The sequence below is a fragment of the Oryx dammah genome, unplaced genomic scaffold (assembly GCF_014754425.2).
Source record: "Oryx dammah isolate SB20612 unplaced genomic scaffold, SCBI_Odam_1.1 HiC_scaffold_21, whole genome shotgun sequence".
Classification (NCBI taxonomy): Eukaryota; Metazoa; Chordata; class Mammalia; order Artiodactyla; family Bovidae; genus Oryx; species Oryx dammah.
In genome coordinates, this window is record NW_024070205.1 from 72,760,919 (window position 1) to 72,773,547 (window position 12,629).

Consider the following 12,629-nt stretch of genomic DNA (forward strand, 5'->3'; position numbering starts at 1 on the left):
AGCATCAGGGTCTTTTCAAATGAGTCAGCTCTTCGCATCAGGTGGCCAAAGTATTGGAGTTTCAGCTTCAGCTTCAGTCCTTCCAATGGACACGCAGGACTGATGTCCTTTAGAATGGACTGGCTGGATCTCCTTGCCGTCCAAGGGACTCTCAAGAGTCTTCTCCAACACCACAGTTCAAAAGCATCAATTCTTTTCTTTGTAGTCCAACTCTCACATCCATACATGAACACTGGAAAAACCATAGCCTTGACTAGATGGACCTTTGTTGGCAAAGGAATGTCTCTGCTTTTTAATATGCTGTTTTGTTATATATTCTACTTATTACTATAACTTTTTTCTTTTATATTGGAATACAGTTGGCTAACAATGTTGTGTTAGTTTCAAGTGGATAGCAGGTGATTCAGTTATGGCCCTTTTGAATTCTTTTCCTGTTTAGGCCACTACATAGTATGGAGCAGAGTTCCCTGCACCAAACAGTAGGCTACCCATTTTCAATATGGCAGTGTGTACATGTGTGTATAACCCCAAACTCCCTATCTTTCCCCAGCCCTGCCCTCTCCCCAGTAACTATGGTTAGTTCCCTAAGTCTCTGTGAGTCTGTTTCTGTTTTATAAACGAGGTCATTTGTATCATATTTCTGTTAGATTCCACATATAAGCTATACCGTACATTTCTCTTTTGTCTGGCTGACTTCACTCAATATGACAATCTTCAGGTTCCTCCACGTTGCTGCCAATGGCATTATTTCACTGCTTTTCATGGCTGAGTAATATTCCACTGTATAGATGTGCCACACCTTTATCTTTCTCCCACTCATGGCCACGTAGGTTGCTTCCACTTCTTGACTATGGTAAACAGTGCTTGTGTCTTGTCATCAGTGTGCACGTGTCTTGTCAAATTATGTTTTTCTCCAGATATACACCCAGGAGTGGGGTTGCTCGATCTTGTTTTAGTTTCTTAAGAAAACTCCATACTGTTTACTATAGCGGCTGTACCAATTTACATTCCCACCAACAGTGTAGGCGGAGAAGGCAATGGCACCCCACTCCAGTACTCTTGCCTGGAAAATCCCATGGATGGAGGCCCATGGGGTCGCGAAGAGTCGGACACGACTGAGCAACTTAAGTTTCACTTTTCACTTTTATGCACTGGAGAAGGAAATGGCAACCCACTCCACTGTTCTTGCCTGGAGAATCCCAGGGACAGGGCAGCCTGGCGGGCTGCCGTCTATGGGGTCGCACAGAGTTGGACATGACTGAAGCAACTTAGCAGCAGCAGCAGCAGCAGCAACAGTGTAGGAGGGGTCCCTTCTTTCTACACTCATTTATTATTTGTGGATTTTTTTTTTTTGATGATAGACATTTTGATTGGTGTTAGGTAATATATCATTTTAGTTTTGATTTGTATTTCTCTAAAATTTAGTGATGTTGAACATCTTTTCATGTGGCTTTTGGCCATCTGTAGGTCTTCTTTGGAGAAATGTTTAGCTCTTCCACCCATTTTTGGATTGGTTGTTTGTTTTGATAACATTTGACCTTATAAGCTGTTTGTAAATTTTGAAGACTAATCTCTAGTTGGTCACATCATTTACAAACATTTTCTCCCATTCTGTGGGTTGCCTTTTCATTTTCTTTATGGTTTCCTTTGCTGTGCAAAAGTTTTTGAGTTTAATTAGGTCCGCCTGCAATGCAGGAGACCTGGATTCGATCCCTGGGTTGGGAAGATCCCCTGGAGAAGGGAAAGGCTACCTACCCCAGTATTCTTGCCTGGAGAATTTCATAAACTGTATAGTCTGTGGGGTCGCAGAGTTGGACATGACTGAGTGACTTTCACTTTCAGGTCTCATTGTTTATGTTTATTTCCATTACTCTTATGCAGCAAAATTTTATGAGAGTTGTCTAGACCTAGTTTCCCTAAGTTGTCTTCTGACATTTTGTCACAAACCCCTCTGATCTGGCATTCCCCAACTTACCACTTCACTGAAAGAACTCTTACTGAGATAAGGAACAATCACTTTTTTACTAAATTCAATGGCCAGTTTTCAATTCTCATGTTATTTGACCATTACAGTCGTTAGATATGGCTCATCACTACACCTTCTCCACACACTAGATTCATTTGGATTCCAGGACAAGACACTTAGCTGGTTTCCCTTTCAGTAGCTTCTTCTTTGTTTGTTCTGCTGGTTTCTTCTCATTCCCTTGATATTTAATATTGATACGTTGCAGGATTTGGTCCTTTGTCTTCATTCCTTTTCTGCCCACAAACATTTTCTCAATGATCTTGTTCAGTCTCATGACTTTAAACATAATACATAAGCTCAGGAATCCAAAGTTAATTTTTTCAGCATACACCTCTCTCCTGAACTTTAGACTCATTACAGTTTTTTTTCCTAAGTTAATTTAGTCAATTTACAACATTGTATTAATTTCTGCTGTACAACAAAGTGACTCAATTATACACATATTGTGCATACTAAGTCATGTCTGACTCTTTCTGACCCCATGGATTGTAGTCCACCAGGCTCCTCTGTCCATGGGATTTTCCTGGCAAGAACACTAGAGTGGGTTGCCATTTCCTCCTCCATGGGATCTTTCTGACCCAGGAATCAAACCCAGGTCTCTGGCAATTGCAGGTGGATTCTTCACCACTGAGCCACCAGGGAAGCCTATACACATATAGATATTCTTTTTTATATTCTTTTCCATTATGGTTTATCACAAGATATTGAAGTTCCCTGTGCTATACAGTAGGACCTGAACTCTAGACTATTATATTGAATCTTTTATTCGACATTTTTCTCTCAATATCTAACAGAAATTTGAAATGCACTGCATTCCAAACTGAATTCTACATCTCCACTGGTTCCCTCCATACCTTTCTCATCTAAATGGATGGCCATTCCCATTTTCCTGCTGCTTACACTAAAAACATAACTCAATGAAACTCAGTGAAACTATGAGCCATGCCTTGTAGGGCGACCCAAGATAGACAGGTCATGTTGGAGAGTTTTGACAAAATGTGGTCCACTGGAGAAGGGAATGGCAAACCACTTCAGTATTCTTGCCTTGAGAACCCCATGAACAGTATGAAAAGGCAAAAAGATATGACACTGAAAGATGAACTCCCCAGGTTGGTGCCCAAAATGCTACTGGAGAAGAGTGGAGAAATAACTCCAGAAAGAATGAAGATACAGAGCTAAAGAGAAAACAATGTCCAGTTGTGGATATGACTGGTGATGGAAGTCAAGTCCCATGCTGTAAAGAAATATTGCATAGGAACCTGGAAGTTAGGTTCATGAATCAAGGGAAATTAGAAGTGGTCAAACAGGAGATGGCAAGCGTGAACACTGACATTTTAAGAATCAGTGAACTAAAATGGACTGGAATGGGTGGATTTAATTCAGATAACCATTGTATCTACTACTGTGGGCAAGAATTCCTTAGACGATATGGAGTAGCCGTCATAGTCAATGAAAGTGTCCAAAATGAAGCACTTGGATGCCATCGCAAATATAACAGAATGATCTCTGTTCATTTCCAAGGCAAACCATTCAATATCAGAGTAATCCAACTCTATGCCCCGACCAGTAATGATAAAGAAGCTGAAACTGAATGGTTCTATGAAGACTTATAAGACCTTCTAGAACCAGCACCCAAAAAAGATGGTCCTTTTCATTACAGGGGACTAGAATGCAAAACTAGGAAGTCAAGAGATACTTGGACTAACAGGCAAATTTGGCCTTGGAATACAAAATGAAGCAGGGCAAAGGCTAATAGAGTTTTGCCAAGAGAACACACTGATCATAGCAAACACCCTCTTTCAACAACATAAGAGAAGACTTTACACATGGATATCACCAGATGGTCATTACCAAAATCAGATTGGTTATATTCTTTGCAGCCAAACATGGAGAAGCTCTTGACAGTCAGCAAAAATATGACCAGGAGCTGACTGTGGCTCAGATCATGAACTCCTTATTGCCAAATTCAGACTTAAATTTAAGAAAGTAGGGAAAAACACTAGACCATTCAGGTATGACCTAAATCAAATCCCTTATATTTATAGAGTAAAAGTGAGAAATAGATTCATGGGATTAGATTTGATAGATAGAGTACCTGATGAACTATGGATGGAAGTTCATGACATTGTTCTGGCAGTAATCAAGATCAACCCCAAGGAAAAAAAAATGCAAAAAGGCAAAATGGTTGTCTGAGGAGGCCTTACAAATAACTGAGAAAAGAAGAAGGGTGAAAGACAAAGGAGAAAAGGAAAGATATACCCATTTGAATGCAGAGTTCCAAAGAATAGCAAGGAGAGATAAGAAAGCCTTACTCAGAAAATAAGAGATACAAGGGAAATTTTCATAAAAAGATGGGCACAATAAAGGACAGAAATGGTATGGGTCTAGCAGAAGCAGAAGATATTAAGAAGAGGTGGTAAGACTACACAGAAGAACTAAACAAAAAAGATCTTCATGACCCAGATAACCGTGCTGGTGTGATCACTCATCTAGAACCAGAAATCCTGGAATGTGAAGACAAGTGGACCTTAGGAAACAAAGTTAGTGGTGATGGAATTCCAGTTGAGCTCTTTCAAAACCTAAAAGATGATGCTGTGAAAGTGCTGCACTCAATATGCCAACAAATTTGGAAAACTCAGCAGTGGCCACAGGACTGGAAAAGATCAGTTTTCATTTCAATCCCAAAGAAAGGCAATGCCAAAGAATATGTAAATGACCACATAATTGCTCTCATCTCACATACTAGCAAAGTAGTGCTTAAAATTCTCCAAGCCAGGCTTCAACATTACATGAACTGTGAACTTCCAGATGTTCAAGCTCGATTTAGAAAAGATAGAGAAACCAGAGATCAAATTGCCAACATCTGTTGGATCATCAAAAAAGCAAGAGAGTTCCAGAAAAACATCTACTTCTGCTTTATTGACTTTGCCAAAGCCTTTGACTGTGTGGATCACAATAAACTGCAAAATTCTTAAAGAGATTGGAATGCCAGACCACCTTACATGTCTCCTGAGAAACCTGTATGCAGGTCTAGAAGCAACAGTTAGAATTGGCCATGGAACAACAGATTGTTTCCAGATCGGGAAAGGAGTATGTCAAGGCGGTATACTGTCACCCTAGTTATTTAAATTATATGCAGAGTACATCATGTGAAATGCTGGACTAGAAGAGGCACAAGCTGGAATCAGGATTGCTAGGAGAAATATCAATAAACTCATATATGTAGATGATACCATCCTTATGGCAGAAAGTGAAGAGCAACTAAAGAGCCTCTTGCTGAAAGTGAAAGAGGAGAGTGAAAAGGCTGGATTAAAACTCAACATTCAAAAAATGAAGTTCATGGCATTCAGTTCCATCACTTCATGGCAAACAGATGGGGGGACAGTGGAAACAGTGACAGACTATTTTCTTGGGCTCGAAAATCACTGCAGATGGTGACTGCAGCCGTGAAATTAAAAGATGCTTGCTCCTTGGAAGAAAAACTATGACCAACCTAGATAGCATATTAAAAAGCAGAGACTTTACTTTGCTGATAAAGTGCTATCTAGCCAAAGCTATGGTTTTTCCAGTAGTCATGTATGGATGTGAGAACTGGACCATAAGCAAAGCTGAATGCTGAAGAATTGATGCTTTTAAACTGTGGTGTTGGAGAAGACTCTTGAGCATCCCTTGCACAGCAAGGAGATACAACCAGTCCATCCTACAGGAAATCAGTCCTGAATATTCACTGGAAGGACTGATGCTAAAATTGATACTCCAATATTTGGCCACCTGATGAGAAGAATTGACTCACTGGAAAAGACCCTGATGCTGGGAAGTTTGAAGGCAGGAGAAGAAGGGGATGACAGAGGACAAGATGGCATCATATTCGATGATATGAATTTGAGCAAGCTCTGGGAGTTGGTGATGACAGGGAAGCCTGCCATGCTGTAGTCCATGGGTTCACAGACCACTGAACACGATTGAGCGACTGAAATGAACAGAACTGATACTAAAATCCTTGAGTTCTTCACACTTCTCTATTACAGCTCACTTCTAATTCAAGAATACATTTGAATCAGTTCTAATGAGGTGGATGAAACCGGAGCCTATTATACAGAGTGAAGTAAGCCAGAAAGAAAAACACCAATACAGTATACTAATGCATATATATGGAATTTAGAAAGATGGTAACAGTCTTTTGCACTCTGTGGGAGAGGGCGAGGGTGGGATGATTTGGGAGAATGGCATTGAAACATGAGTAATATCATATGTGAAACAAATTGCCAGTCCAGGTTCGACGCATGATACAGGGTGCTCAGGGCTGGTGCACTGGGATGACCCAGAGGGATGGTATGGGGAGGGAGGTGGGAGGGGGGTTCAGGATGGGGAACAGGTGTACACCCATGGTGGATTCATGTTGATGTATGGCAAAACCAATACAATATTGTAAAGTTAAAAAAGAATAGATTGATCATAAAAAAATGATAAAATAATGGCACCCTACTTTCAAAGTATACCCATAATTTTTTCTCTCCTACCACTTCCACTAGAAAATACATTGGATCCTTGACCCTAAGCATCTGTTGTTAACATCAGCCACAGTGATTTTGTGAAGATGGAGTTCAGCATAGGTGAGACCATGCTATTGCTTTGCTGAAAACCTTGTGATGACTCCTACTTCACTCCGAGTAGAAGCTACAACTCTTACATTGACTTAAAGAGCCCAGCATGATCTGGCCCCTTTTTACCTCTCTCCCTATTTCTCCTGCACTCTTACCATCAAATTACTGTGTTTGCGTCATGAGGGCCCCTTTATTAATCCTGGAGCACATCACTCATGTTTCTACCCCTCTTGTAGGGCCCTTGTACCAGCTACTATCTCTCCCAGGAATGCTTTTCCTTCAGATATTCACAGGCATAATGCCCCTATTTTCTTCAAGTAGCTTCTCAAATGCCACCTTTTCATTGAGGCCTACAAGCCACCTAAAAATTCAATTGTCCTAGAATTCATACACGCTTTTTGCTAACTCTGTTTTCTTCTCACTTTTATCTTACTACTTATCACCTTCTAATCTACTAAATACTTTACTTATTTTTATATCTATTTTTTATGGCCAGACTTCCCCATGATACAATGTTAGCTCTGGAAGCAAGGAATTTTCATATGTTCTCTAATTAATCACAATTACTTCTTCTTAATTTGGAGTATAACCGCTTTACCACATGTGCTAGTTTCTGCTGTACAAAGAAGTGAATCAGCTACATGTACACATATAGACCCTCCCTCCGGAGTCACACTCCCTCTCCACCCCCAGCCGTCTAGGTCACCACAGAGCACCGAGCTCAGCTCCCGGTGTTGCAGCAACTTCACGCTAGCTATCTATTTTACACATCATAGTGTATATATGTCACTATTACTCTGTCAATTTGTCCCACCCTCCCATCACAAATACTTGTGAGAGTTCCTGGCATGGACTAGGTACTCAACAAGTAATTCTTAGACATGTGAAACCAACAAGGAAAACGTCTATAGAAGATAAAATATGTTGTATCAGTGACAGTCTGAGTTACCTAACAAAGTCCAAGCAGGGCCATGAAATATGTCTCAAAGGGAGTGATATTAAGACTGAGATGGAAATGATTAGAAGTAGTTACATAAGCAAAGTTGGGGGCTGGGGAGTAGATCTGAGAGGAAACAGTGCATCAAGGTCCATTGGTAAAAAAACCATTAGGAAAGGCTGAAATGAATTAATATGATTGGGGCTAAGGAGAGCAATTGAAGGGATGATGAAAAGCTATTAGTGAAGACTAAAAGAAATTTAATATGATTGGGACTTAGGATAGCAACTGAAGGAATGGTAAAATGTGGGACTAAAAATGTAAGAAGGAATTATTTTAAAGAGATACTTAAAAGTGATCATGTAATTTATCTTCTAAACGAGGGTATTCCTAAGAATCAAAGTGGATTTCTCTTCATAATGACACCAGGACAATGTATATAATCTGGTACTGTCCTGGGAACATAAGGACTGCTTCAAGTTTAAAAAAAAAAAAGAGAGAGAGATTTTGTTCATCCAATTGTAAACGATTTTATAGTATAAAATTTAGGCCTTTTTCCCAATAGCTAACTGGAAAAGATTAAAGATTAATGCAGGAGTGTGATTATAACATTATGTAAAAATTGTTACTCTGGTAGCAAGGTGGAGAAGAGTTCAGGGCAGCAAGGCTGGAGGCATAGAGAAGAGACTGGGGGAATTCTGGAGTGGAAGGACAGGACAATGGAGACTCAGACCAACCGAACTGAGCATGAACATGGCAACAAATGACTTTAGAGGCCACTTGATCAAATTTAGTGGAATTCAGTGAAATACAAAGTATAAGAAGAAAAGAATAGTGAAATGTGAGAATTCTGTCATTACAAATCAAAGGATGATGTTATCACACTTTTTACCAAAAAAAAAAAAAAGAAAGAAACAATGAAGGAGGAAATTGTTTTGAATGAATATAGAAAGATTAGCTTAATTTGAATATACCACATTGGTTTTTCCAATGCTTGTTTGATTTTTCCAAATAGCCCGTGGACAGTTGAATATGTTGCTGTGAAAAGAGATTTAAGGTCATGATTTAGGTAAGGGGATCATCAATTTATGGAAAAGAATTGAATCTTTAAGAGCAGACGTGACAATTTAGGGAAAATGAATGTGCAGGGTGCAGAGGAAATAGCACCAGAGCGTTTTAAGAACATGGTCAATATTGTCAGATACTGTGACGATTCCACTGGATTTAGTGAGGAAGAGTAGAGCAGTGGCCTTGCCAGAGCCGTTTCAGTGGTATACTGGTTGCAGATTTCAGATTGAACTGGTAGAGACATGAGAGAATGGTAAGATTTCAAGCCAGCAACTGAAGCCAACACTTGGAATTGATCTGTGAAGATGTGAAGGCATGAGGTCCAGAAGTGTGTGTGTGTGTGTGTGTGTGTGTATGTGTAGAGAGAGACATGAAAAGAGTCAGGGAGAGAGAAGCAGGGAGGGAGAATGAATTGGTGATTAAAAAAAAAAAAAAGAATTCAAGTAATGAGGATTAATAAAAAAGTGAAGTCCCTAAGAGAGAAATGGAGAACGGCTTGCTGCATAAGTGAGGGTATTTATATTAAAATATTATAAGCTAAAAGAAGGAACACATTTTCCTTGTGATAGAAACTAAGTGCATGTAGGTTTGTATGTGGTTTGGTGACAAAATTTAATGGAAGTTCTTATTTGTCTGAATCTTTTTAAAAAAATTTCTGTGTCACAGAAGCCAACTTCAGTAAGAATTAGATAAAAGATTGTGGAGTCTGGGGAAACAGAGAGAATCTGAAAGAGCCATTATTGATAACTGAATGTAAAACTTACAAAGAAATACAGAAGTGTCTGGTGTTTATATTCTAATCAGATATATGAAACTATTGTTAAAAGTTTTGAACTATTTAATTTCTTACCAGTTTAACAAATTAGCAATTTTGTTTTGTATATTTAGTTATTTAGTTACACCAAGTTTGTAATACCCACAAGTATATTTTAAATTTGACCTTGGAATTTCGAGCAAAACAAATATACTTATTATTCTTTTTAAAGAAGGAAATTAATTATATTTTCAAATTTATTTATACTTACCCATGCTGGCAATTATGCTATGTACAGGCAATCTAGATGGTCCATGATAAAATGACCTTGGTACATTGCTTTTTTTCTGATGGTCATGGTTTTTAAATGCTGAATTCTCTTCTTTGGTAATATTAATATAAAAACATGTATCTGTGGCATTCATGATATATCGAGGACCTGGATTCAGCAAAATGTTTTTATTATCCTCCCTCCTAATACCAATCAAGCAGACACCAAACCTTAATTTAAAAAAGAAAATAAAGGAGTTTAAGTTTAAAGTTCAGCAAAGATCTTAGTTTTTTTCTTAAGCTTGCATGTTAAGAAAATAAGTAAACTATTAAAAGGCAAAGGAAAATTTAAACCACAAATAGGAAGATTTTAAAGCTTAAAAAGATCCTGTAAGTTCAAAGTTCTTGTCTTTATAGAAGAAAACAAACAAACAAAATCCCAATATCTTTAGTGTGTTGTGAAATCAATTTGGATACTTAAGACTATATATATATATTTTTTAATAAAAAAGAATGGAATAAAAGATAAAAGAAAACATCAAAGCAAATATCATTTAGTAAGGGCATTTTTTTTTTTTTGGGTAAATTTTGTGTTTATACTGGGTCTTACCATCAAATGTATATCTTAAATTGGCCATAAAATAAAACAGTATTTTAATTAACACTTTAAAATTTAGGTCTATATAAAAGATTCATTTTCTTGTGATTTTCTACAGCATTAAAATGTTTTTAAAGATAATTGAAAAGATGTTAAAGTCAATACTGGGCTTCCCTGGTGCCTCAGACAGTAAAGAATCTGCCTACAATACAGGAGACCTGGGTTTGATTCCTGGATCAAGAAGATCCCCTGGAGAAGGGAATGGCAACCTGCTCCAGAATTCTTGCCTGGAGAAGTCCATGGAGAGAGGAGCCTGGTGGGCTATAGTCCAAGGGGTTGCAAAGAGTTGGACATGACTGAGTGAATAACGCTTTCACTTTCAGTCAATATTCCTACTAAATTATACTTTATACCCAAGAATCTTAACTTGTAGAGACCACAAAAAGGTGAGAATTCAAATGTCTCAAAAATTTTGATAATAATTCAAATATACTTCAATATGAGCACCAATATGGGTTGCATTATGTAAAACTGGATGTAAATTAATATTTTAATTCCATTCTGAGATGGAAACATACTTTTTGTGTGCATGAAAAGAAGCATATGTGAAGCTCTTTCCTTCATATTCAGCAAAAAATGTGCTTTCTTCCAGAACGATGTGGTACACTTCATTCCCAGAGCATCTGCCATACATCTTCTGCCATTGTTCTGGCGACTGCTGGCCTTCTCTGCAACAAAAGCACACACACATACACACACACAGAGACAAACAGTGAATGTGGCTCAAAGCACAGTCGTGTTCTACATACTCCAGAGTTCCCCAACTTCAGGGTGGAACAAGCACAGTTCAAAGAAGTATCTGTGTGGTGTTCAAAGTGATGACGTGATCACCAAATATTTACAAAGAGTCACCTACAAGAATTTCGAAACTACAGAATGTAGATGCTTGCTAAATGGCAAATTCTTTAAAAGAATTTCACAACCCAATTAATAAAAGCATTTGTTGTGATCATGAACCAGTGAGCTGTAGCAACTGAATTTTAGACTTCGTTTATGTATATCATGTCATGCACAGCCTGTATACAATACTTGTCTTATAGTCTCAATAATATACTCCACTAAATCCCACTTATAATACCTGCTTGGCCCCTGTATGGTTTTGACTTTGCTTTGTATTTAAAATTATAAATATATACATCTCAACTTATCAGTTTGATTTCATTAAAAGAATACTAGTTATTTCTGTCCAAATCATAGCAATGGCATCCTCCCAATTGTGTAGAAGTTAACAAAAGATACGTTTTGTGATAAAAGAATCTCTGAAAGAGATTTTCAAAAGTACTTTTTAAAAAGAAGATAAGTTTATCACAGAAAATGTAGTTTCTTCCCCACCCCCCCACCCAGAATAGCCTGTTCAGTGGCTTTAGAAATGTATCAAAAATTCAACTTATGCAAAATTTATTGTAAAGATACATGAATGATTTCCCATTTTGTACAATAAATTCCACTTGGTGAGTAAAGCTTATGAACTCTGTTAAGTACAAGAAATACACATTCTAGAATAAATGTGATATATTTATAAAAATAAAAAATATTTCACCATAATCTCTGTAGCTTCTGCACAGATTAAAGTCATATCTGTCATATTTTTAACTGAGTTTTACTTGAAGGGTTACTGGGATATAAACATTTATAAATTTTTTCAAAGTGTAAGGGTTTTTTTTAATGTGTATATTTTCCAGGTATGTTTCATTTGTACTTCATCCCTTCTTGAAAGTAAAAGTCGCTCCGTCTTGTCCAACTCTTTGTGACACCATGGACTGTGGAATTCTCTAGGCTAGAATACTGGAGTGAGTTGTCACTCCCTTCTCCAGGGGATCTTCCCAACCCAGGGATCAAACCCAGGTCTCTTGCACTGCAGATGGAGTCTTTACTGTTGAGCCACAAGGGAAGCCCAAGAATATGGGAATGGGTAGCCTATCCCTTCTCTAGCAGATCTTCCTGATCCAGGAATCAAACTGGGGTCTCTTCCATTGCAGGAGGATTCTTTACCAACTAAGCTATCAGGGAAGCTTAAGACTTAAGATCTTGGGCCTTGGAGTCTGACTGCCTGATCTGAACCCTAACTCTACAATCTTGGGTGAGTTATTTAACTTCTCTATGATACTTTATTTCCATAAAAAAATTATCAGTGTTACTGGGTTGAATTAAATGAGATAGTACAAATAAATAATTTAACAGTATAAATTAATCATTTAGCAGATTTGGGGAGCATAGTAATATTCAGTAAATGTTAGTTTACATTATTATTTTGCTGGTATATCTTCTTCATTGCTGAATTTTGGAGCCACTTTCAACATTTCTAGTCAACA

At 37.9% G+C, this 12,629-nt stretch overlaps 1 protein-coding gene across 1 annotated transcript in view; it reads right to left on the bottom strand.

Moving 5' to 3' along the window:
• KCNT2 (potassium sodium-activated channel subfamily T member 2) overlaps positions 1-12,629 on the bottom strand; it is a 1,342,824-nt gene that overhangs the window by 1,014,417 nt on the left and 315,778 nt on the right. Inside the window, 2 exon segments of the mRNA XM_040262901.1 lie at positions 9,661-9,890; positions 10,836-10,985. Coding sequence (XP_040118835.1) covers positions 9,661-9,890; positions 10,836-10,985 — 380 coding nt within the window.